We start from the raw sequence: 21443 nt of genomic DNA on the forward strand, positions 1-21443 counted from the left end.
GGTTTTGGTTCTGGTTTGCTTGTGGTTTGCTTTTGGTTTGGTTTTTGGTTCTAGTTCTTGGTTATGGTTTGGTTCTTGGTTCTGGCTTGGGTTTTGGTTTTGGTTTGCTTTTGGTTTGGTCTTGGGTTCTGGTTCTTGGTTCTGGTTTGCTTTTTGGGGTCTGGTTTGCTCCCTGATTCTGGTTTGGGTTTTGGTCTGAGGTTTTGGGGCTGGTTCTTTGGTTCTGCTTTGCTTTTTGGTTCTGCTTTTGGTTTGGTCCTGGCTTGGTTCTTGGGTCTGGTTTGGGGTTTGGGTCTGGTTTGGTTCTTGGGCTTTGGTCTTTCTTTGCTTGTTCTTTTTTCTTCCTTTTCTTTCCTTTTGATTTCTCTTTCTTCTCTGTATGTTTTTTAACCCTTTCTGTGGTCCTTCAGGAGCTTGAGCTCCTTGGGTTCTCCCTTGGCTCCTGGGTTCTCCCTTGGCTCCTGGGTTCTCTCTCTGACTTCTGAATGCAGCCACTCAGTGCATGGCTGAACCATCTCAGTGCATGTTAGACCTCCTCTGCTGTGGCTTTGGACTGTCCTGATGATGTAGTCTGGGCCCTGTGAGGCAGCTCAGCTGCAAGGAGATGGATTTGGTCCCTCTTTCACCTCTTTCCCCCCCCCCCTTTTGGATGGTTTTTGCTTTGTTTTCAGGTTATTTTGTGGTCTGGTTTGGTTTTCCCTTCCATCCTTTTCTCTCCTGTTGGCTCTTGGCTGGAAGAACTTGGGGTGGGGGGGAAGGGCTTCACTGATCTCACTTTTGTGTTGGGCTCTGGTGGGGGGATCAAAGCAAGGGTTGCCAGGCTCCATGCAGCCCCCTTCACTGCCAGTGTTGGATGCCAAAGCTGCTGCTTGTGTGCCCCTGCCCAGCAGCCAGGTCCCTCAGTGTCCTCCTGCCTTGCAGACTCTGTGTCTCCGTGGCTGACTCCATCTGTGTCACCTCCTGTGGTCAGTGTGGGCCAAGCAGAACCTCCCTCAGCCCTTTGCCTTCTGGGTGCTCCTAACTCTCTCCAGGCCTCTTCTCTCCTCTCCTCTCCTCTCCTCTCTCCTTGGTTGGTGTTTGCCCTGTCTCACTGCTCCCTCCTTGCAGCGCTCTCTCTTTCTCTCCAGGAGGTAGCCCTGGTTCTCTTTGCTTTGGTTTTGGTTTTGCTTTGGTTTGGTGCTGGTTTTATTTCTTCCCCTGGAGTCAGGCAGATGCTTCCCATTGCCTGGGAACAGGAGTGCACCCCTTAAACATTGCTGCTCTTGTGTGTTGCTTCTTCTGTCTCCCCCAGGTGGGACAACAGTGCGGAAGGAGATCATCAGGAACAAGATCAGAGCCATTGGGAAGATGGCAAGAGTCTTCTCAGTCCTGAGGTGAGGGAGCAGCTGGGGGCATGGGGGCAGAATCCCACAATCCATCACCCAGCTGGGAAGAGACCTCAGAGCTCAGCAAGGCCAACCTGTGACCTGTCCCCCAGCACCTCCTGACAGCTGAACCGTGGCTCCAAGGGCCACATCCAGGCCTTGCTTGAACACCTCCAGGGCTGGGGACTCCACCACCCCCCTGGGCAGCACAGCCCAGGGGCCAATTCCTCTTGCTGGGAAAAACTTTCTCCTCCAGCCCCAACTTCCCCTGACACAGCTTGAGACTGTGTCCTCTTGTTCTGGTGCTGGGTGCCTGGGAGAAGAGACCAACCCCCACCTGTCTCCAACCTCCCTTCAGGGAGTTGCAGAGAGCAAGAAGGTCTCCCCTGAGCCTGCTCTTGTGCAGGCTAAGCAACCCCAGCTCCCTCAGCCTCTCCTCCCAGGGCTGTGCCCCAGACCCCTCCCCAGCCTTGTTGCCCTTCTCTGGACACCTTCAAGTCTCTCAATGTCCTTCTGGAACTGAGGAGCCCAGAGCTGGACACAGGACTCCAGGTGTGGCCTAACCAGTGCTGAGCACAGGGCACAATGACCTCCCTGCTCCTGCTGGCCACACTGTTCCTGATGCAGGCCAGGATGCCATTGGCCTTCTTGGCTACCTGGGCACACTGCAGCCTCATGTTCAGCCTCCTATCAACCACTACCCCCAGGTCCCTTTGTGCCTGGCTGCTCTCAGCCACTCTGTCCCCAGCCTGTAGCACTGCCTGGGGTTGCTGTGGCCAAAGTGCAGCCCCTGGCACTTGGACTTGTTCAATGCCATCCTGTTGGACTCTGCCCAGCTAGGCATGTCCAGCCTGGCAAGGTCCCTCTGAAACAGACAAAAAAACCCAAAAGGGAGATCATAGAACCACAGAATTGTCAGGCTTGGAAGGGACCTCAAGGCTCAGCCAGTTCCAAGCCCCCTGCCATGGCCAGGGACACCTCACACCACAGCAGGTTGCTCACAGCCACATCCAGCCTGGCCTTCAAAGCCCCCAGGGGATGAGGCCCCTCCAGGGCTGTTGGTCAAGGCCCTGTTGGGGGAAAATCTTGGACTCCTGGAATTATTTTGCTTGGGAGAGCTTGGAAGATCATAGCTGGGAGCCAGCTTGTCCCCAGCAAGGGCCAGGCTGCTGTGGGTCAGTGTGCTGCTGACTGATTGCTTCATAGGAGCTGTGGAATAGGTTGGGTTGGAAAAGAGCTTTCAGAGCATTGACTCCAACCCTTCACCCAGCACTGCCAGGGCACCACCAAGCCATGGCCCTCAGCACCACATCTCCAGGGCTTTGGAACCTTCCCAGCCATGGGGACTCCACCACTGCCCTGGGCAGCTTGGGCCAGGCCTTGGCAAACCCCCAAGGGGAAGAAATTGTTCCTCCTGGCCAAGCTGAACCTCCCCTGGAGCAACCTGAGGTCATTGCCTATCATCCTGAAGAGCCCAACCCCCAGCTCATCCCAGCCTCCTCTCAGGGAGCTGCAGAGAGCCACAAGGTCTCCCCCCAGCCTCCTTCTCCCAGCCCTGCTCTCCAGACCCTTCCCCATCTTCCCTGCCCTTCTCTGGACCTGCCCCAGCCCTTCAGTGTCCTGCTTGGAGGGAGGAGGCCCAACCCTGAGCCCAGGGTTCCAGCTGTGGCCTCCCCAGTGCTGAGCCCAGGGCCACCACCCCTCATGGTCACCCTAAACCTCCCCAGGGGCAGCTTGAGGCCATTTCCTCTTGTGCTGCCACTTCTCCTATCTCCTGAGGCTCAGAATCAGGTGGCAGAGGGTGTTGGCTGGTTTCTGGCTGCATGACTCTCAGAAGCCCTCCTCTGGAGCAGAGCTGGAGCTGACTCAGTGCCTTTGGCCCTCTCAGGAAGCAGTTGCTGTGCTGTCCCTCCCGTGGTGGCTCAGTCAGCAGAGCTCCTGCATTGCCAGGCTGTGCCCAGTGCCCACATCAGGCTGTGCCCAGCTCCACTTTTCATGCCCTGTGTGGACCTAAATGGGCATTGTGGTGGCCTCTCAGTGACCCACTGCAAATTCCCTCACTCCATGAAGGACACTGAGGGGCTCCAGAGGAGGGTGACACAGCTGGGGAAGGGTCTGGAGAGCAAGAGGAGGGGCTGAGGGACCTGGGGGTGTGGAGCCTGGAGAAAAGGAGGCTGAGAGGAGACCTCATTGCTCTCTCCAGCTCCCTGAGAGGAGCCAGGTAGGGGCTGGGCTCTGCTCCCAGTGAACAAGTGACAGGGCAAGAGGAAACAACCTCCAGCTGCCCCACTGGGGGGTTAGGTTGGCCATCAGAAGGAACTTCTCCACTGAAGGCTGCTCAGAGCCTGGCCCAGGCTGCCCAGGGAGGTGTCTGAATCCCCATCCCTGGAGGGGTTTCAGAGCTGTGCTGCTGGGGGCCATGGCTCAGCCTTGGCAGGGTCAGGGGATGGTTGCAGTGGATGAGCTCCAAGGGTTTCTCCAACCCAAAGCATTCCAGGATCTCCTGGTTCCATGGCTCCTGATGGTGGTGTCTCTCTGTCTCTCTCTTGCAGGGAGGAGAGTGAGAGTGTGCTGACTCTCAAAGGCCTGACTCCCACAGGTACCCTGCCCCTGGGAGTGCTCTCAGGGGGCAGACAGACCCTACAGACAGGTAAGTGTGGACCACCCTCCCCCCTGCAGCCTTCTGCCTGCCCCTCCACTGCCCCCCAGCCAGTCAGTCCCCACTGCCTTGCCTCAGGGGGCCAGGGCAGCCAGGAGCTGCTTCAGGGGAGGCCTTCAGACCTAGCCAGGAGCACAAGTGGGAGGGGGAGGTGTGGAGAACCTTCCCAGCTGTCCCCTGGAGGAGGCAGGGAAAGCCCTCAGCCCAAAGGCCCTCTCTTGATTGGAGTCACTGCCTCCCCTGCCTGAGCAGCATCCTGCTGCTTCCCCTGCCTGCTGCTGCCCTCTGAGAGCAGTGTCTGGATGGAGGAGCAGCTGCTCCTGCTTGGCTGGACCCTGCCAGCTCTCACCCTGGGGGGCTGCATCCCACAGGAAGCTCAGCTTGTGGTCCAGGGGAGATTCTCCCAGCTCTGTTGGCTGCCTGTGGAGGCTTCCCCCAGCCCAGCCTGGGCTTGCTCTGGGTCTGGAGGCTTCTGTCTTAACTGGCAGACACTGCTCCCCCTCCCAGCAGCCAGCTGCTCCCAGCTGCTGTGTGGAGAGTGGGGTGATGGGCATGCTCCTTCCCCTTTCTCCCTTCCCTCTCCCTCCCTTTCTCCCTTCCCTCTCTCCCCCTTTCTCCCTTCCCTCTCTCCCCCTTTCTCCCTTCCCTCTCCCCCCCTTTCTCCCTTCCCTCTCCCCCCCTTTCTCCCTTCCCTCTCCCCCCCTTTCTCCCTTCCCTCTCCCCCCCTTTCTCCCTTCCCTCTCCCTCCCTTTCTCCCTTCCCTCTCCCCCCCTTTCTCCCTTCCCTCTCTCCCCCTTTCTCCCTTCCCTCTCCCCCCCTTTCTCCCTTCCCTCTCCCCCCCTTTCTCCCTTCCCTCTCTCCCCCTTTCTCCCTTCCCTCTCCCCCCCTTTCTCCCTTCCCTCTCCCCCCCCTTTCTCCCTTCCCTCTCTCCCCCTTTCTCCCTTCCCTCTCCCCCTTTCTCCCTTCCCTCTCCCCCCCTTTCTCCCTTTCCCTCCTTCCACCACCCCCATTCCCATTCAACCCTGGCCCCAAGCACCACACCCAGCCCTTTCCTGGCCACCTCCAGGGATGGTGACTCCAGCCCTCCCCTTTTCCCACCACCTTCCCTCTCCCTCCTTCTCCTCCTCCCTGCTGGCTTTATCCTCATCACCACTCCACTGCCCACAAGGAGAGAGGAGCCTCCTACCACATCCCCAGGCCCAAGGGATTTCCTTTCCTCCCTCCTTCTCCCCCTCCTGCCCCCTCTCTTTGCTGGATTCCATTTCCCCCCTCCCTGTTCCAGCTCCTCCCCACTTGGTTCTCCTTTGGTCACCTCCAGTGGGGGGTGGGGAGGCTGTGGGCTCCACCCTTGGTGGGGATGAGGTTTGGTCACTCACTGGCACTCTTTTTGTTTTGTTCTGTTGTTTTTGTCCTCTTTCCTCTCTCTCTCTCTCTCTCTTCAATTGGTTTTTTGCATGCCCACTGCTCTTCTGTCTGGCAGCCACAGTAGAAGCTGTAGAGGCACGGGAAGGTATGGTTAGAAACCCACCCAGAGACCTCCACTCACCCTTCTGTGTGTGTCTGCTGCCCTCCCAGGAGCCTTGCCCAGCCCTGGGGAAGCTTTTGCCATCATCATTGACCCACTCTTGCATCACCAGAAGCTGGAGGAGGACACCCACACCCCACACACACAAAACAACAAGGCACCCTGCTGGGAAGCAAAATGAGACACAAGAGGGCTGCTTGAGGGCTGGGTGAGGCCCAAAGAGGGCTGGGTGAGGCCCAAGAGGTCTTTCTGAGCCCCAGGGAGGTCTAGGTGAGTCCCAAGGGTGTCTAGGTGAGCACCAAGGAGGTTTGGGTGAGCCCCAGGGAGGTCTAGGTGAGTCCCAAGGGTGTCTAGGTGAGCACCAAGGAGGTCTAGGTGGGTCCCAAAGGTGTCTAGGTGAGTCCCAAGGAGGTTTGGGTGAGCCCCAGGGAGGTCTAAGTGAGCCTCAGGGAACTCTGGTCCAGCAGAGCCCCAGGGAGGTCTAGGTGAGCCCCAGGGAGCTCTGGTCCAGCAGAGCCCCAGGGAGCTCTAGGTGAGCCCCAGGGAGGTGAAGGTGAGCCCCAGGGAGCTCTGGTCCAGCAGAGCCCCAGGGAGGTGAAGGTGAGCCCCAGGGAGGTGAAGGTGAGCCCCAGGGAGCTCTGGTCCAGCAGAGCCCCAGGGAGGTCTAGGTGAGCCCCAGGGAGGTGAAGGTGAGCCCCAGGGAAGTGAAGGTGAGCCTGAAGGAGGACATGAACTGCTTGGGACAAGAGCTTTGCTGTCAGCATGGCCTCACTCCAGAGTGCTTTGGTGTCTCAAGAGCTTGGTGCTGGGGTGCTGCAACTTGATCTTGGATGCCCTGTGGTTGAGTTCATCCCTTGGGGAACCCAGTCTATGGAGGCTTAGAACCATTAAGGCTGGAAAAGGTGACCCAGCTGCACCTGGAGCCATGGGAGGAGTCCTTGGGGGTTGGAAAAGACCTTTCAGATCATCCAGCCCAAGCCTTAAGCCAGCCCTGCCAGGTCACCACTGAAGCAGGGCCCTCAGCACCACATCCCCATGGCCCTGGAACCTCTCCATGCAGACAGCACCAAGCTGGGAGCAGGAGTTGATCAGTTAGAGGGTGGGAGGCTCTCCAGAGGGACCTTGCCAGGCAGAGGCCAACAGGATGGCATTGAACAGGGCCAGGTGCCAGGGGCTGCACTTTGGCCACAGCAACCCCAGGCAGAGCTACAGGCTGGGGACAGAGGGGCTGAGAGCAGCCAGGCAGAGAGGGACCTGGGGGTAGTGGTTGAGAGTAGGCTGAAGATGAGCCAGCAGTGTGCCCAGGGGGCCAAGAAGGCCAAAGGCATCCTGGCCTTCATCAGGAACAGTGTGGCCAGCAGCAGCAGGGAAGTCCTTGTGGCTGTGCTCAGCACTGGTTAGGCCACACCTGGAGTCCTGTGTCCAGTTCTGGGCTCCTCAGTTCCAGAAGGCCATTGAGAGACTTGAAGGTGTCCAGAGAAGGGCAACAAAGCTGGGGAGGGGTCTGGGGCACAAGGCTGGGGAGGGGTCTGGGGCACAGCCCTGTGAGGAGAGGCTGAGGGAGCTGGGGTTGCTTAGCCTGCAGAAGAGGAGGCTCAGGGAAGACCTTCTTGCTCTCTCCAACTCCCTGAAGGGAGGTTGGAGCCAGGTGGGGGTTGGGCTCTCCTCCCAGGCACCCAGCACCAGAACAAGAGGGCACAGTCTCAAGCTGTGCCAGGGGAAGTTGAGGCTGGAGGTGAGGAGAAAGTTCTTCCCAAAGAGAGTGATTTGCCCTTGGGATGTGCTGCCCAGGGAGGTGGTGGAGTCCCCATCCCTGGAGGTGTTCAAGAGGGGCTTGGATGTGGCCCTTGGAGCCATGGTTCAGCTGTCAGGGGGTGTTGGGTGCCAGCTTGGACTTGCTGCTCTCTGAGGTCTTTTCCCACCTGATTGATTCTCTGAACTTCTTGATCCCCAAAGGAACCTCAGCTGCAAACCAACCAAGTCCTTGTCAAAAGATCTGGCCCCAAACCCTTCTCTCTTCCCCCACCCCCCAAGTTCTCTGTGACACCAAGAAGTCAAACCCTTGGCCCACATCCTCCCCACAGAGGTGATGTCCTCAGCCTGGTGGTGGTGGAGCAGAGCTGTGCCTGCCCTTGGACCACTCTTGGACCTCCTCCTCCTCCCCCTGGTGATGCAAGCAGTGTTGTGTTTGTCATCCCAGGACCAGCTCCTTCCCCTCTCCTGCTGTGGTGTGTGGTGGGACTTGCAGCCTTGTGGTGGTGTCTGTGTCCTCTTGGGTTGGCTTTCCCTGTTTCAGGAGGTGGTGGTGGTTGGATTTTAGTGTCCTGTGTTGCAGACCTGGCTCTTCTCCTGACCTTTCCCTGCCTGGGGACGTTGAGCACTTGTCTGGTCCTCAAGTTCCTGCTGCTGAAGTGGCTTCAAATTGAAAGCAGCAGGGACAAGAGCAAGGTGCTGCAGCTCTTGCTGCTCTCACCTGGCGAGGTTCCACCTCCCAGCTGCCCTTGGGGGGCTCCCCCCCGAGCTCTGCTGGTGGTGAACAATCCCCTGAGGGCCCATGGGATCATTCTGGTTGGAAGAGACCTTTCAGATCATCCTGTCCAACCTTCAACCCAGCACCACTATGGTCACTAAACCAGGTCCCTTCCAACCCCTAACATCCTCTGACCCTTGAGGTCCCTTCCAACCCCTAACATCCTCTGACCCTTGAGGTCCTTGAGGTCCCTTCCAACCCCTAACATCCTCTGACCCTTGAGGTCCCTTCCAACCCCTAACATCCTCTGACCCTTGAGGTCCCTTCCAACCTCTGACATCCTCTAACCCTTGAGGTCCTTGAGGCTCCTTCCAACCCCTAACATCCTCTGACCCTTGAGGCTCCTTCCAACCCCTAACATCCTCTGACCCTTGAGGTCCCTTCCAACCTCTGACATCCTCTGACCCTTGAGGTCCTTGAGGTCCCTTCCAACCCCTAACATCCTCTGACCCTTGAGGCTCCTTCCAACCCCTAACATCCTCTGACCCTTGAGGTCCTTGAGGTCCCTTTCAACCCCTAACATCCTCTGACCCTTGAGGTCCTTGAGGCTCCTTCCAACCCCTAACATCCTCTGACCCTTGAGGCTCCTTCCAACCCCTAACATCCTCTGACCCTTGAGGTCCCTTCCAACCCCTAACATCCTCTGACCCTTGAGGTCCTTGAGGTCCCTTTCAACCCCTAACATCCTCTGACCCTTGAGTTCCCTTCCAACATCCTCTGACCCTTGAGGTCCTTGAGGCCCCTTTCAACCCCTAACATCCTCTGACCCTTGAGGTCCCTTCCAACATCCTCTGACCCTTGAGGTCCTTGAGGCCCCTTCCAACCCCTAACATCCTCTGACCCTTGAGGTCCCTTCCAACATCCTCTGACCCTTGAGGTCCTTGAGGCCCCTTCCAACCCCTAACATCCTTGAGGTCCTTTCCAACCCCTAACATCCTTGAGGTCCTTTCCAACCCCTAACATTCTCTGACCCTTGAGGCCCCTTCCAACCCCAACCACCCTTGAGGCCCCTTTCCCTCGCTGGCAGTTCTCAGCTCCCCCCCCTCCCAGACAGCTGCTCTCCGTCCCTCCCACCCTCCCCTCCCGTCTCTCCGCGGGGTCCTTCCCCCGGGGGCTTCTCGGGGCCGCCTCGACCTTAACCCGGGCTCCTTCCCTCCTCCTCCCCGCCCTTCTCCCCCCCGTGTCTCCGGCAGCCATCCGAGGGTTCTCGCCCCAGCACAAGATCCGCAGCTTCGAGGAGGCGCGGGGGCTGGACCGCATCAACGAGCGGATGCCGCCGCGCAAGGATTCCCTGCACGGGGACGGGCCCCTGGGCTTGGTCAGCGCCACCACAAACTCTGCCGACAAGAAGCCGCAGTGACGGCCCCCTCCTCCCCCCCGCCCCCCCCCCAGCTGCGAGGAGTTTTATTTATTTATTGTTAATTATTAATTATTAATTATTATTGGGGGGGGGGGAGGGAGGGAAAGGGGGGGGGAAAGGGGAAGGGGGAGGGAGGGAAGAAGCAGAGCCGCGGCCGGAGGGAGCCCCGGAGCGCGCAGCCCGGGCGGTGGGGAGGGGGAGGTCTGAGGGAGAAGGGGGGGGGGGTGGGGGGGGAAGGGGTGGGGGAGGGGAGGGGGTTTTTGGGGGGGGGGGTTGTTTTGGGGGTTTGGGGGTTTTTTTTTGCTTTTTATTTGGGGGTTTTATTTATGTTGGGTATCTCTCTCTATATATATATATAAAAAAAAAAGGTGGGAAAAAAAACCCCCCACCCCCCACCCCGAGCCTGAAGTGGCAGCTTGGACTCTGTCTGTGAGGGGGGGGTTGGGGGCTCGAGGTTTGGGGTGGGGTTCAGTTTGAGCTGGGGGGAGGTTCGTGGTGTCAGTCAGGGTTGGAAGGGACCACAAGGATCAGCCAGTTCCAACCCCCCCCCTGCCATGGGCAGGGACACCCCACACTAGGTCAGGCTGGGCAGAGCCTCATCCAGCCTGGGCTTAAACACCTCCAGGGCTGGGGCCTCAACCACCTCCCTGCACAACCCATCCCAGGGCTTCACCACTCGCATGGGGAAGAACTTCCTGCTCACCTCCAGCCTGAATCTCCCCACCTCCAGCTTCATTCCATTTTGGCTCTGATTTGGTTGATTCTGGGGGGGTTTGGGGCATTCTGTGGCGTTGGGGCATTCTGGGGGGTTTGGGGAGGCATTTGGGGATTTTGGGGGGGGGGGACACGGGGGGGTTGGGGTCATCGTCCCTAGGGGGTGATATCGTCCCTAGGATGGCTTCCTCCCCCGTGTCACATCCATCACAAGCGTGATACCATCGGGAAGGGGATGCTGCAGGGCCCCCACCCTTTCCCTGCCCCCACCAAACTTGGGGAGCCACCCAACAACCTTTCCACTTACCCACACCAGTGCCCCCCACTTGCCAACATCACTGCCCCCCACTTGCCCACACCACTGACCACGAGTTGCCCACACTACTGACCCTAGTCATCAACATTGCTGCCCCCCACTTACCCACACCACTGACCCCACTTACCCACACCACTCCTCCCCACTTACCCACACCACTGACCCCCACTTGCCCACACCACTGCCCCCCAGTTGCCAACACCACTGACCCCAGTCACCAACATTGCTGCCTCCCCACTTATCCACACCACTGCTCCCCAGTTACCCACACCACTGCCCGTTACCAGCATCCTCCCAGTTACCCACACCAGTGCCCCCCAGTTACTCCCACTGCCCCCCAATTATCCACACAACTGCCCCCCAGTACCCACACCGCTGCCCCCCCGTTACCTGCATCCTCCTGGTTGCTACCACTGCCTCCCAGTTATCAACCCCGCTGCCCCCCGCTTGCCAGCCTCGCTGCCCGCAGCCCCGGGGCTCCCCAGCCTCGCTTCGCGGCTGCCAAGGCGCATCCCGGCGCGCTCCCGGCTGGCACGGCTGGCACGGCTGGCACGGGCACGCCGAGCAAACAGGAAACGTTGGCCCTTTGTTAGTCCCGGCCCGGGCTGCGTTAAACATTCATCGGGGAGCTGCCGGGAGCCGGCAGGGCCCAACAGCTCCTCACCCAGCGCCGGGACCTGCCGGTGAGTCCGGGCGCAGCTTGGGCGCACCAGGAAACCCCTCCTGAAGCTGGGGGGCGAGGGTGACTGGCACCCCCACTGCCCGCTGGAGGGCTGGTGGTGGCCGCTGGGCGTTGTGACCTCCGGAGGTGTCACACTGGTGCGTGGAGAGGACCTAGGAGGGGAGGTGCCAGCTGCTGGGTGGGTAGGGACGGGGTCAGGACTTGCCCTCCCCGCAGGGCTGCTGCCGTCCTCTGGGCTTGTGCCAACAGCTCCTGGGGCCCCGGCTGGTGGCGGGGGACGGGTGGCTCGCTGGGGACAGGGGGGTGGCTGTCGGCAGAGCCACCACCCTGCCGTGGGGACAGAGCTCACGTGGGGCGGAGGAAGGGCCGAGGCTGCCCCGGGTGGGAGCTGTCAGCAGCTCCGGGGAGTGGCCAGCAGGAAGCGGTGACAGAGGATGGGACACTGGCACTGCCCGGGGGGGGGGGGGACGAGGTGGGCTAAAGGGCGTGGGGGTGGAGAAACAGGAGGTCCACCCAACACTTCGACCCCCTGAGGGATGGAGGTGACAAGGGGGATGGGGTCGCTGCTGTCACCGTGCCCCCCCACGATGGGGTTTGGGGGGACAGAGGATGGGACACCGGCACTGCCCGGGGGGATGAGTTCCGGGCTACGGGGCACGAGAGTGGGCCCGGGGCGGGGACTGCAGGGCATGGGGTGGGAATAAAGTGGGGGTCCCCAACGCCCAGACCTCGGAGGGACGCAGGGGATGGGGACACTGCCATCACCGTGCCCCCCATGATGAGGTTTGGGGGAGCTCTGTGCCCATGGAACCCCACTCCCCACCTCCACTGGGCACTTCCCTCCTCGTCCCTCCCCCCCAGATGTCCTCCCCCAAGCCCCCACCCCCGGGGCCGCGGGGGGCTGGCGGCGCTGGGCTCGCCCCAGTTTCGTAAGCGGGGGGCCGGGGGAGGCAGGCGTGGGGCGTGGGATGAGTTCAGCCTCTTGGCTCCTGGCCCTGGATCCCATCCCTGGAAATGTCACTGGAAACTCTGAATGGGCCGAGCCCGCCCCAGGCTGCGGAGCACCGAGGTGGGGGGCAGCAAAAGCACCCCGGGGGGCGCAAGGGCACAGCGGGACCCAGCGGCGGCGCGGACGTCGCCGGGTGACCACTCCCCCCCCCCGCCCAGGGGATGCTTCGAGCAGGGGTTCCTGTTGCTGAGGATCTCAAGCTCTCCCCTCCTCCCCCTGGCACAGTTTGTTCCGTTGTTTTTTGTCCTTCCCGGCTGCTCCCGGCTCCGTGGGGCTCCCTGAACCCTCGGCACCCCCCCGGGGCCCCCCAGCTGGCACCACCCGGAGGAGGTAAGTGCTGGCTGGGGAGCAGGGGAGGCCGCTGGGGACTTGCTTTTGGGGGGGGACAGTCCCGGGGATCAGGACGGGGCTGGTCCCCAGCGGGCTGCGGGGGTAGGAAGGGAGTGGCACCGGTTGGGGTGCCCCGGGGGGGTGCCGGTCTGGGCTCTGCTGTCCGTGTGCCCTGGGGCAGGCTGTCCTCGGGACCTCCGTTTCCCTACGGGGGTGACAACCATGAGGTTCAGCCCTGGGGCCTTCAAAGTTTAGGGGTGTGGGGAGCACAGCAAGGAGCCGGGAGGAGGGGGGTATCCCAGCCCCATCTGCCCCACCAGGGTGGCACACGGGGCACCGTGCCAGGCTGGCAGCCCCCCAGTAGCACCAGCTGCCCTCTTTGAGGAGGGGTCTGTGTGGTGCCAGGCTCCACACAGGTCCTCTGTGGCATCTGCAGGTCCCAGGGGTGCTGCCCAAGCCCCCCATGGCGTCTGCAGGTCCCAGGGGTGCTGCCTAAGCCCCCCATGGCGTCTGCAGGTCCCAGGGGTGCTGCCTAAGCCCCCCATGGCGTCTGCAGGTCCCAGGGGTGCTGCCCGAGCCCCCCATGGCGTCTGCAGGTCCCAGGGGTGCTGCCTAAGCCCCCCATGGCGTCTGCAGGTCCCAGGGGTGCTGCCCGAGCCCCCCATGGCGTCTGCAGGTCCCAGGGGTGCTGCCTAAGCCCCCCATGGCGTCTGCAGGTCCCAGGGGTGCTGCCCGAGCCCCCCATGGCGTCTGCAGGTCCCAGGGGTGCTGCCTAAGCCCCCCATGGCGTCTGCAGGTCCCAGGGGTGCTGCCCCTGCCCTGTTGGGGGTGGAGTTTCTGGGGGACAAACAAGGAGCCTAAGTGTCCCCAAACATTCCCGGGGGCAGCTCCTGCCTGGCACAGCCTCACATCACACCCCCACCCTCCGTGCTGTCGGCAGCCGTTATGGGGGTCCCGTGCCCCCACAGCCACTCTGTGCCACGGCCCTGGCACCGCAGTGGCGATGTGGAGTCGGGGCCCAGTTGCCCTCCTGGCGGGGTGGTGCCAGGCTGGGGCAGCGCCTTCCCGGAGCCTCTTCCCCTTCCCTCTCTCCCTGTTTGCGCTGCAGGGTGGGGAAAGTTTTTTCTGCCTCTTCGTCTTTCTCAGCCCCGGGGAGGCTCGGCCTTGGCAGGCGGCCCGCTGCCATCCCCACGTGCCCGGGCACCGCTGCCAGCTGCATGCCACCGCGCTGCCCCGGGATGCCAGAGCGGCTCGGTCATCGCCCGCTCCCACCCCAGCCTGGGGGGTTGCCCCCACAAAGAGCCCGGGGCGCGGGGGGAGGGCTGGGTGGTCCAATCCACAGGGAGAGCACCCAGGAGACCCGTGCCAGGGCTGCTTCTTGCCTGCTCCCCCTGGCACCAGCAGGATTCTCGAGCAGGGGGTCTGTTCCACGGTGGTTGGCATCCCCCTGTGGCATCCTCTGCCCCTCTGAAGAGCAGGGGATGGTGCCACGGTGGTTGGCATCCCCCTGTGGCATCCTCTGCCCCTCTGAAGAGCAGAGGATGGTGCCATGGTGGTTGGCATCCCCCTGTGGTGTCCTCTGCCCTTCTGAAGAGCAGGAGATGGTGCCACGGTGGTTGGCATCCCCCTGTGGCATCCTCTGCCCCTCTGAATAACAGGGGACAGTCCCTGAAGGTGGGGCTGGGGCTGGCACAGGGCTCCCTTGGCAAAGCCTGGTGAGGTGAAGCTGCAGGAAGCAGCCAAGGCTGGGATCTCCCTCCCATTAGAGACCACTTCCCTCACAGGGCATGGGCACCCCCAGGGCACCATCCCAGCACCCCAAGGCCATGGCAGGCCAGCTCCTGCCCCCCACCAGCAGCACGGAGGATGTGCCCCACCTCCAGCCCCAGCACAGGGCACAGAGGGTGAGTGAGAGCCGGGGGCTGCTGCATGCCCACAGGGCTGGCATCTGGGGACCCCTTTTTGCCCCCATCCCTTTGCCGGTGCCAGCCCCCCCCCCTTGTGCCACAGGTGCCCATCATCCGCCACCGCGGCTCCAACACGCTGAATTTCGACTTCCACGACAGCCGTGGCACAGCTGAGCGTGCCCAGGTGGCACCCAGGAGCCCAGGTACCCACCCCCGGGGGGCACATGTGGGCACCCCCGCGGGCCGAGGGCGAAGGCTCACCCTCACCCGCCCTGTCCCCAGTTACCGAGTGGTACCAGACCTGGCCAGCCAAGGAGGGGAAGGTCCCCAGCAGCCTGGCACCCGCTGGCCCCGTGCCCACCCCCGGGGCTGTGCCAGCTTGCCCCCGGGCGCCAGGCTGGTCTGGCACCTGGACCAAGGACAGCAAGCGGCGGGAGCGGCGCTGGGTGAAGTACGATGGCATCGGGCCGGTGGATGAGACAGGGATGCCAATCGCCTCCCGCTCGGTGAGTCGGGGGGCACCGGGCTGGGCTAGCCCCGCCCCTCGCCCCCCCTCGCCCCCCCCTCGCCACGCCCCCCCCGCTGTGCCCGCAGAGCGTGGATCAGCCCCGGGACTGGTACCGCAGCATGTTCCGACAGATCCACCGCAAGCTGCCTGGTGAGTCGCGGTGCCAGGGCCTGGCACGGCACGGCGCGGCACGGCCTGGCAACCACTCATCTCCTCCTGCATCCCTCAGAGCCCGACTGGGATGCCCAGCGCTGCCCCGTGGGCGAATCCAGCCCCTCGCCCCCCGCGGTGCCTCCAGACCCACGCAGGAAGGAGACGGTGCCCACGGACTCGCCCAGCGTGCCCAACGGGCTGGACTGGTGAGCTTGGCACAAGGTGGCATTGAAAAGCCGTCCCCCGTGGGTGCCCACGGGGTGTGGGGCTGCAGGGGTCTGAGCTCCTCCTGGCTCCCCACAGGACCCACTGGGGTGCCACCCGTGCCACCGCGGAGCCGGGCAGCATTTTCGACTATGAACCAGGGAAGTCCTCGGAGCCACAGCAGGTAGGGAGCTCTGGCAGCCCTGGCACGGAGGGGTGCCGATGGGCACTGCAGTGGGCACACGGCTAACCAGCTCCCTGTCCTTCTCAGCCCCTGGCAGCGGTGCCACCGGCGCGGGCTCAGTCCATCGAGGTACGATGCCAAGGGCGGGCGGGGAGCTGGAGGTGGCAGTGGGGGTCCTGGTGCCCACACTGATGGGATGTGAGGTGTGGGCAGTGCCAGCCTTGCCCACCACAGTCCCAGCCCTACCTGTGCAGGTGCTGCTGGAGCAGGAGCTGGAGCAGCTCAGCCAGGAGCTGGACAAGGACATGAGGGCCATGGAGACGCGGGGGCACCCGTGCCAGGTACCCAGCACCCTGCCCAGCACCCTGCCAGGTACCCAGCACCCGTGCCAGGTACCCAGCACCCTGACAGGTACCCAGCACCCTGCCAGGTGCCCAGCACCCTGCCCAGCACCCTGCCCAGTACTCATGCCAGGTACCCAGCACCCTGACAGGTACCCAGCACCCTGCCCAGCACTCATGCCAGGTACCCAGCACCCGTGCCAGGTACCCAGCACCCTGACAGGTACCCAGCACCCTGCCAGGTGCCCAGCACCCTGCCCAGCACCCTGCCCAGTACTCATGCCAGGTACCCAGCACCCGTGCCAGGTACCCAGCACCCTGCCCAGCACCCTGCCAGGTACCCAGCACCCGTGCCAGGTACCCAGCACCCTGCCCAGTACTCATGCCAGGTACCCAGCACCCTGCCAGGTACCCAGCACCCTGCCAGGTACCCAGCACCCTGCCCAGCACCTGTGCCAGGTACCCAGCACCCATGCCATGTACCCGGCACCCGTGCCAGGTACCCAGCACCCTGCCCAGCACTCATGCCAGGTACCCAGCACCCGTGCCAGGTACCCAGCTCCTCTGCCAGGTACCCAGCACCCATGCCAGGTACCCAGCACCCTGCCAGGTACCCAGCACCCTGCCCAGCACCCATGCCAGGTACCCAGCGCCCTGCCAAGCTAGGCAGTACCCCTGGGTGCCTGCACAGCTGGGTGTGCGCACATCTGGATGCAGGCAGGGCCGGATGCCTGCACAGCTGGATGTGTGCCCGGGCAGGCCGCGGGCACAGCGGGCCGGTGCCAGGGGGCGGTGGCAGCGGCGGTGTCCCCGCCGGCGTGGCCGTGGCCGTGGGACACTAGGACCCTGTCCGTCTGTCCGTCCGGCTGCAGGCCGGGCCCGGCCTCCCGGGTGATTAATTTTTCTCTCCCCCCCGCCTCCCCTTCCCCTCCCTTTCCCCTCCCCTCCCTCCCTCCCTCCCTCCCTCCCGCTCCCCTCCGGCTCCTCTCGCAGGGCTCCGCTCGCTCCCCGGCTCCGGCCCCCGCCCGGTGAGTACCGATCCCCACTGCCCCCCTCCCCCCAGATCCCACCCCCCCGACCCCCTGCTCCGAGTGGGGGAGCACAACGGGACGGGACCCCGCATTTTGTGGGGGGGTCCGGGGGTGGAAGAGACACCAGCGGGACCCTCCCTGCAGCGTCCCGGCTCCAGCGGCGGGGGGGGGGCCGGTTCTCCACAGACCCCTTCCCCGGACCTCCCCCATTTCCACCCCCCTCCCCCCACACGAATGTCGCTGCTGGTCACCTCCCCACACCCCAGTAGTGCCGGGGGGGTCCCCCCGGCGCCAGGCCGGCTGCCCGGTGGGTGGGACGGGGCCGTGCTGGGACGGGACTGGGACTCCGTGTCCCGGGGCTTGGCTCCTGCCCAGCGGAGGTGACGGAGGTTGGATTCCCACCGCCCTGTCCCCAGCTGGGGCAGGAGGAGGAGGATGATGTGTCCCCCCCTCCCCGGGATGCCTCTGGACACCCCCAGGGCACCCCCTGCCCGCTCCGGGACCAAACCAACCTGGCTCCACTTCTTGTAGGACCTACCATAACCAACCCCCGCCCCGCTCCCCTTCAAGCGGGGTGCTTGCGGAGGGCTGGGGAGCTTGGCAGCCCCCTGCCTGACCCCCCTCCCCAGCTGGGTTTTGGGGGGAAGGGGGCGGGGGGATGGGTGGAATTTGGGCGCTTTTTAAGTGCCCCCCAGGAGCGAAGTTATCCATTAGCCAGGGGCCCTCCCCAGCTCCTTGCTTCCTGCTCGGCCGTGCCAGGGAGGTGCCAGTGGCACCGAGGGCAAACTTTGGACCTGTCCCGCTTGGTCACCCCTCAAATGAGACCCTGAGGGGTGCAGCTTGCGGGGGGGACACCCCTCAGAATCCAGGTCCTAGGGGAGGTCATGGGGAGCAGCAGGGTTGGGAGTCCAGAGGATGTGGGGTTGGATGTGGGGCTCAGCCCTGCCCTGGGTTGTTGTCACCCCCCAGGAGCCCTGAAAATGAGACTCTGGGGGGGACACCCCCCAGCATCCAGGTCCTGGGGGGTCGTGGGGAGCAGCAGGGTTGGGAGGCCAGAGGATGTGGCTCAGCTGTGCCCTGGGCTGTTGTCAACCCCCCAGGACCCCCCAGGCACCGAGCCCCTGGAGTGGTGCAGCTGGGTGGGGAATCTCCTGTGTCCCGGTGCTGGGGGTGCTGGGGAGCAGGGCGGGGTGCAGGGCAGTGGGGCTGGATGTGGGGCTCAGCCGTGCCCTGGTTTGTTGTCACCCCCCCCCCCCCCCAGGAGCCCTCGGTCACCTCACTGGCTGCAGCCCCCACCCCCCAGCCACAGCATGGAGCGAGGTGGCCTGGGGCTGGCTGCTGACCGGAGCCGAGCAGCCCCCGGCAGAGGTGAGGCCTCCCCCACCCCCTACCCCCTCCCCCCCCCTTGCCATGGGGCACCCCAGGCCGAGCTGGGGGGTGGCACCCCATGGCCCCCCAACATTTTGCAGACACCCTCAGGCCAGAGACCCTTCCCAGCCTGCCTGACATGGGGGAGCCCCCGGAGGCTGTCAGGAGGGAGGAGAAGAAGGTGAGGCTGGGCTGATACCATCCTGTGGGGGACTGGGAATGGCTGGGATGGGGGAGCCCCCCCCTCCCCCTCCCCTTTCCCCCCTCTCCCCCTTTCCCCCCTCCATAACTGCTCCCCTCCCTCCCCAGATGAAAGCTGCTCGCCTCAAGTTTGACTTCCAAGCTGAGTCACCCAAGTGAGTGGAAAAGCTGCTGGGGGGGACCTTGGGTGCTGGGGCGGAGCCCCTGGAGGTGGGGTGGCTGTTCTGGGGGTCCCCTCTGGTCCCTCAGCTGGGGGCTGGGGGCTGGAGGAGCTCCAGGATGTGGGGTGACCATGGGGGGGGTCCCTGCTATGTCCCCGTGGTCCCTGATATGGTGGATTGGGAGCAGAGGACCCCGGGAGGCGGGGTGGCCACGCTGGGGGGGCTGGGGGGTGCCCACCGTGCCCCTGCGGTCCCCTGGGTGCCAGGTGGGGCCCAGAGGGAACCCCCAAGATGAGAGGCAGGCACAGCGGGGGCGCCCTGCGGCGCCCCTGGCGGTGGCTGCGGGAGGTGCAGGCTGTGCGGGGGCCGTGCCGGGCTGGGGGGCCGGGGGCCAGGCTGACGCCCCCTGGGCACCGCCCCGGCAGGGAGCTGGCACTGCAGAAGGGAGACATCGTCTACATCCACAAGGAGGTGGACAGGAACTGGCTGGAGGGGGAGCACCACGGCCGGGTGGGCATCTTCCCCTCCAACTACGTGGAGGTGAGCCCGGGGGGAGGGCCGGGGGGGCGGCCGGGCGCGGGGGGCCTGGCAGTGCCCCTCACCCGTGTCTGTGTGTCCCCCGGCCCAGATCCTGCCCCCCACCGAGGTGCCCAAGCCCATCAAGGCCCCCAGCCTCCAGGTGCTGGAGTATGGAGAGGCCCTGGCGCTCTACACCTTCCGCGGGGAGCTGCCCGTGGAGCTCTCCTTCCGCAAGGTACTGCCCTGCCCTGCCGTGCCGTGCCGTGCCGTGCCGTGCTGTGCCGTGCCGTGCCGTGCCATGCCGTGCTGTGCCATGCCGTGCCATGCCGTGCCGTGCCGTGCCGTGCCGTGCCGTGCTGTGCAGTGCCGTGCCATGCCGTGCCGTGCAGTGCTGTGCCATGCCCTGCCGTGCCCTGCCGTGCCGTGCTGTGCCATGCTGTGCCACTCTATGCCATGCTGTCCCACACTCTGCCATGCCATACCAGCTGTGCCATGCCGTGCTGTCCCACACTGTGCCATGCCATACCATCTGTGCTGTGCTGTGCCATTCCATGCCGTGCCGTGCCATGCTGTGCCACTCTATGCCATGCTGTCCCACACTGTGCTGTGCCATACCAGCTGTGCCATGCCGTGCTGTGCTGTGCCGTGCCATGCTGACCCTCCCCTGTCGTGCCCCTGGCAGGGGGAGCAGATCAGCCTGGTGCGGAGGGTGGATGAGCACTGGTACCAAGGGCGCATCTCGGGCACCAGCCGCCAGGGCATCTTCCCTGCCAGCTACGTGCAGGTGCAGAAGGAGCCAAGGCTGAAGGCCACCGCCGAGGACTTCTCCTCCTCCCCCTCCTCCTCTTCCTCCTCCAGCCCTCGGCTCGCGGCCAAGTCGCCCTCCCTGCAGCGCTGCCCTGGTCCCCAGGGCTCCCCCAGGCTGGCAGAGCGGGCTCCCGGCGATGCCAGGCTGTGCCCATCCTCCTCCCCGCAGCACCTCGGCTTCTCCTTCTCCCACTCCCCCAAGCTGCCCCACGCCAGCCCCCTGAGCCCCTCCCCAGCCCCCTCCGGCCCCCTGCCCGCTCCGGCCAGCCACCCCCAGCAGCCCCGGAGCCCCAAACAGGTGAGGCACCCCCATCCCTGGCACCACACCCTGGCACTGCGTGGGGGTGGGGGTGAGTGCTGCCGTCCTCACTCCCCCTCCCTCGCAGTGCCCAGCCCCGGGGGCACCTCCCGGCGCCCGCCCCGAGCCTGCTCCGTCCTACAACGGCTCCGAGATCCGATGGACGCCGTAAGTAGGGGGCGGGAGGAGGGCACCGTGGTGGCACGGGGTGGGGTTGGGGGCAGTGCCAGGCTGGCAGGGGGTCCCTGGGCCGCTCTGTGTCTCCCAGGTACCGGGCACTGTACCAGTACCAGCCCCAGAACGCCGACGAGTTGGAGCTGCTGGAGGGGGACTGCGTGGATGTGCTGCAGCAGTGTGACGATGGCTGGTTCGTGGGTGAGTGCCCACCCGGGTGCCCAGAGCCCCCCTCCCACGATGCTGGGGCACAGCTTGGCAGCCCCCCCTTTCACCTCTCCTCTCCTTTGATCCCCTTCCCCACCCCAGGTGTGTCCAGGAGGACGCAGAGGTTTGGCACCTTCCCTGGCAACTACGTGGCACCGGTGTGAGCCCTGGAGAGGAGGAGCCCGGGGGCGGGGGGGGAAGGTGTTTGCTCCGGTGCCCACTGGCACACCCTGGCCACCCTACAGCCCCACCGTGCCCCCCTCCGTGGGCACAAAGTGCCTCCAGCTCCTTCCTGCCTCTGCCAAGGACCAATCCCCCCCAGCATGGATGGATGGGGGGAGGGGAAGGGGAGGGGGGAAGGGCCTCACCCACCCCCCCCAGTGCCTTAACCTGACCCCCCCACGCTGCTGCCCTGTGCCTTGGCACCCACTCTGGCCGGTGCCAGGCCTGGCCATGACGGTGGTGACCTCCTGATGCCATGCCCCTTGCCCAGGGGGCAGCTGTGGATTGCTTCTGGTGCCACCATTAAAGCTCAAGCTCAGCCAAGGCCCAGTCTGGTGGCACTGGGGGAGCCTGGGGGTGAGGAAGTGTTGGCACCGGGTTGGGGGGTGCCCACTGGCACACCCTGGCCACCCTACAGCCCCACCGTGCCCCCCTCCATGGGCACAAAGTGCCTCCAGCTCCCTCCTGCCTCTGCCAAGGACCAATCCCCCCCAGCATGGATGGATGGTGGTGGGGGAGGGGGAAAGGGCTCCACCCCCCCAGTGCCTTAACCTGACCCCCCCCACGCTGCTGCCCGGTGCCTTGGCACCCACTCTGGCCGGTGCCAGGCCTGGCCATGACGATGGTGACCTCCTGATGCCATGCCCCTTGCCCAGGGGGCAGCTGTGG

The 21443-nt window shown here is 64.2% G+C and overlaps 2 protein-coding genes across 2 annotated transcripts in view; both read left to right on the forward strand.

Moving 5' to 3' along the window:
* PPP3CC (protein phosphatase 3 catalytic subunit gamma) overlaps positions 1 to 9474 on the forward strand; it is a 50455-nt gene extending 40981 nt beyond the window's left edge. Inside the window, exons 11-14 of the mRNA XM_054175214.1 lie at positions 1292 to 1373; positions 3917 to 4014; positions 5504 to 5533; positions 9272 to 9474. Of these exons, the coding sequence (XP_054031189.1) occupies positions 1292 to 1373; positions 3917 to 4014; positions 5504 to 5533; positions 9272 to 9438 (377 nt within the window). The 3' untranslated portion in view covers positions 9439 to 9474. The remainder of the gene's footprint in view (positions 1 to 1291; positions 1374 to 3916; positions 4015 to 5503; positions 5534 to 9271) is intronic.
* A 5030-nt stretch (positions 9475 to 14504) lies between these two features.
* Positions 14505 to 21131, forward strand: SORBS3 (sorbin and SH3 domain containing 3). The gene is made up of 17 exons (XM_054175476.1): positions 14505 to 14902; positions 14991 to 15054; positions 15134 to 15263; positions 15361 to 15445; positions 15533 to 15574; positions 15700 to 15786; positions 16780 to 16814; positions 18079 to 18185; positions 18242 to 18366; positions 18495 to 18541; positions 18973 to 19087; positions 19176 to 19301; positions 19749 to 20171; positions 20260 to 20339; positions 20440 to 20546; positions 20655 to 20732; positions 21121 to 21131. Exons 1-16 carry the CDS (start codon positions 14621 to 14623, stop codon positions 20714 to 20716), a joined length of 1917 nt encoding a protein of 638 aa, XP_054031451.1. The 5' UTR covers positions 14505 to 14620; the 3' UTR covers positions 20717 to 20732; positions 21121 to 21131.
* The last annotated feature ends 312 nt before the right edge of the window (positions 21132 to 21443 follow it).

This window comes from Dryobates pubescens, chromosome 31 (assembly GCF_014839835.1).
Source record: "Dryobates pubescens isolate bDryPub1 chromosome 31, bDryPub1.pri, whole genome shotgun sequence".
NCBI classification, from domain to species: Eukaryota; Metazoa; Chordata; class Aves; order Piciformes; family Picidae; genus Dryobates; species Dryobates pubescens.

What these genes read in the sequence shown, in the direction of transcription:
- SORBS3 (XM_054175476.1), top strand. Translation starts at nt 14,621, where the DNA reads ATGTGGGCACCCCCGCGGGCCGAGGGCGAAGGCTCACCCTCACCCGCC. An exon ending in CCGAGCAGCCCCCGGCAGAG is followed by an intron (nt 18,186 to 18,241) that starts GTGAGGCCTCCC and finishes GGGGCACCCCAG; the next exon opens with GCCGAGCTGGGGGGTGGCAC. An exon ending in TTCCAAGCTGAGTCACCCAA is followed by an intron (nt 18,542 to 18,972) that starts GTGAGTGGAAAA and finishes CCGCCCCGGCAG; the next exon opens with GGAGCTGGCACTGCAGAAGG.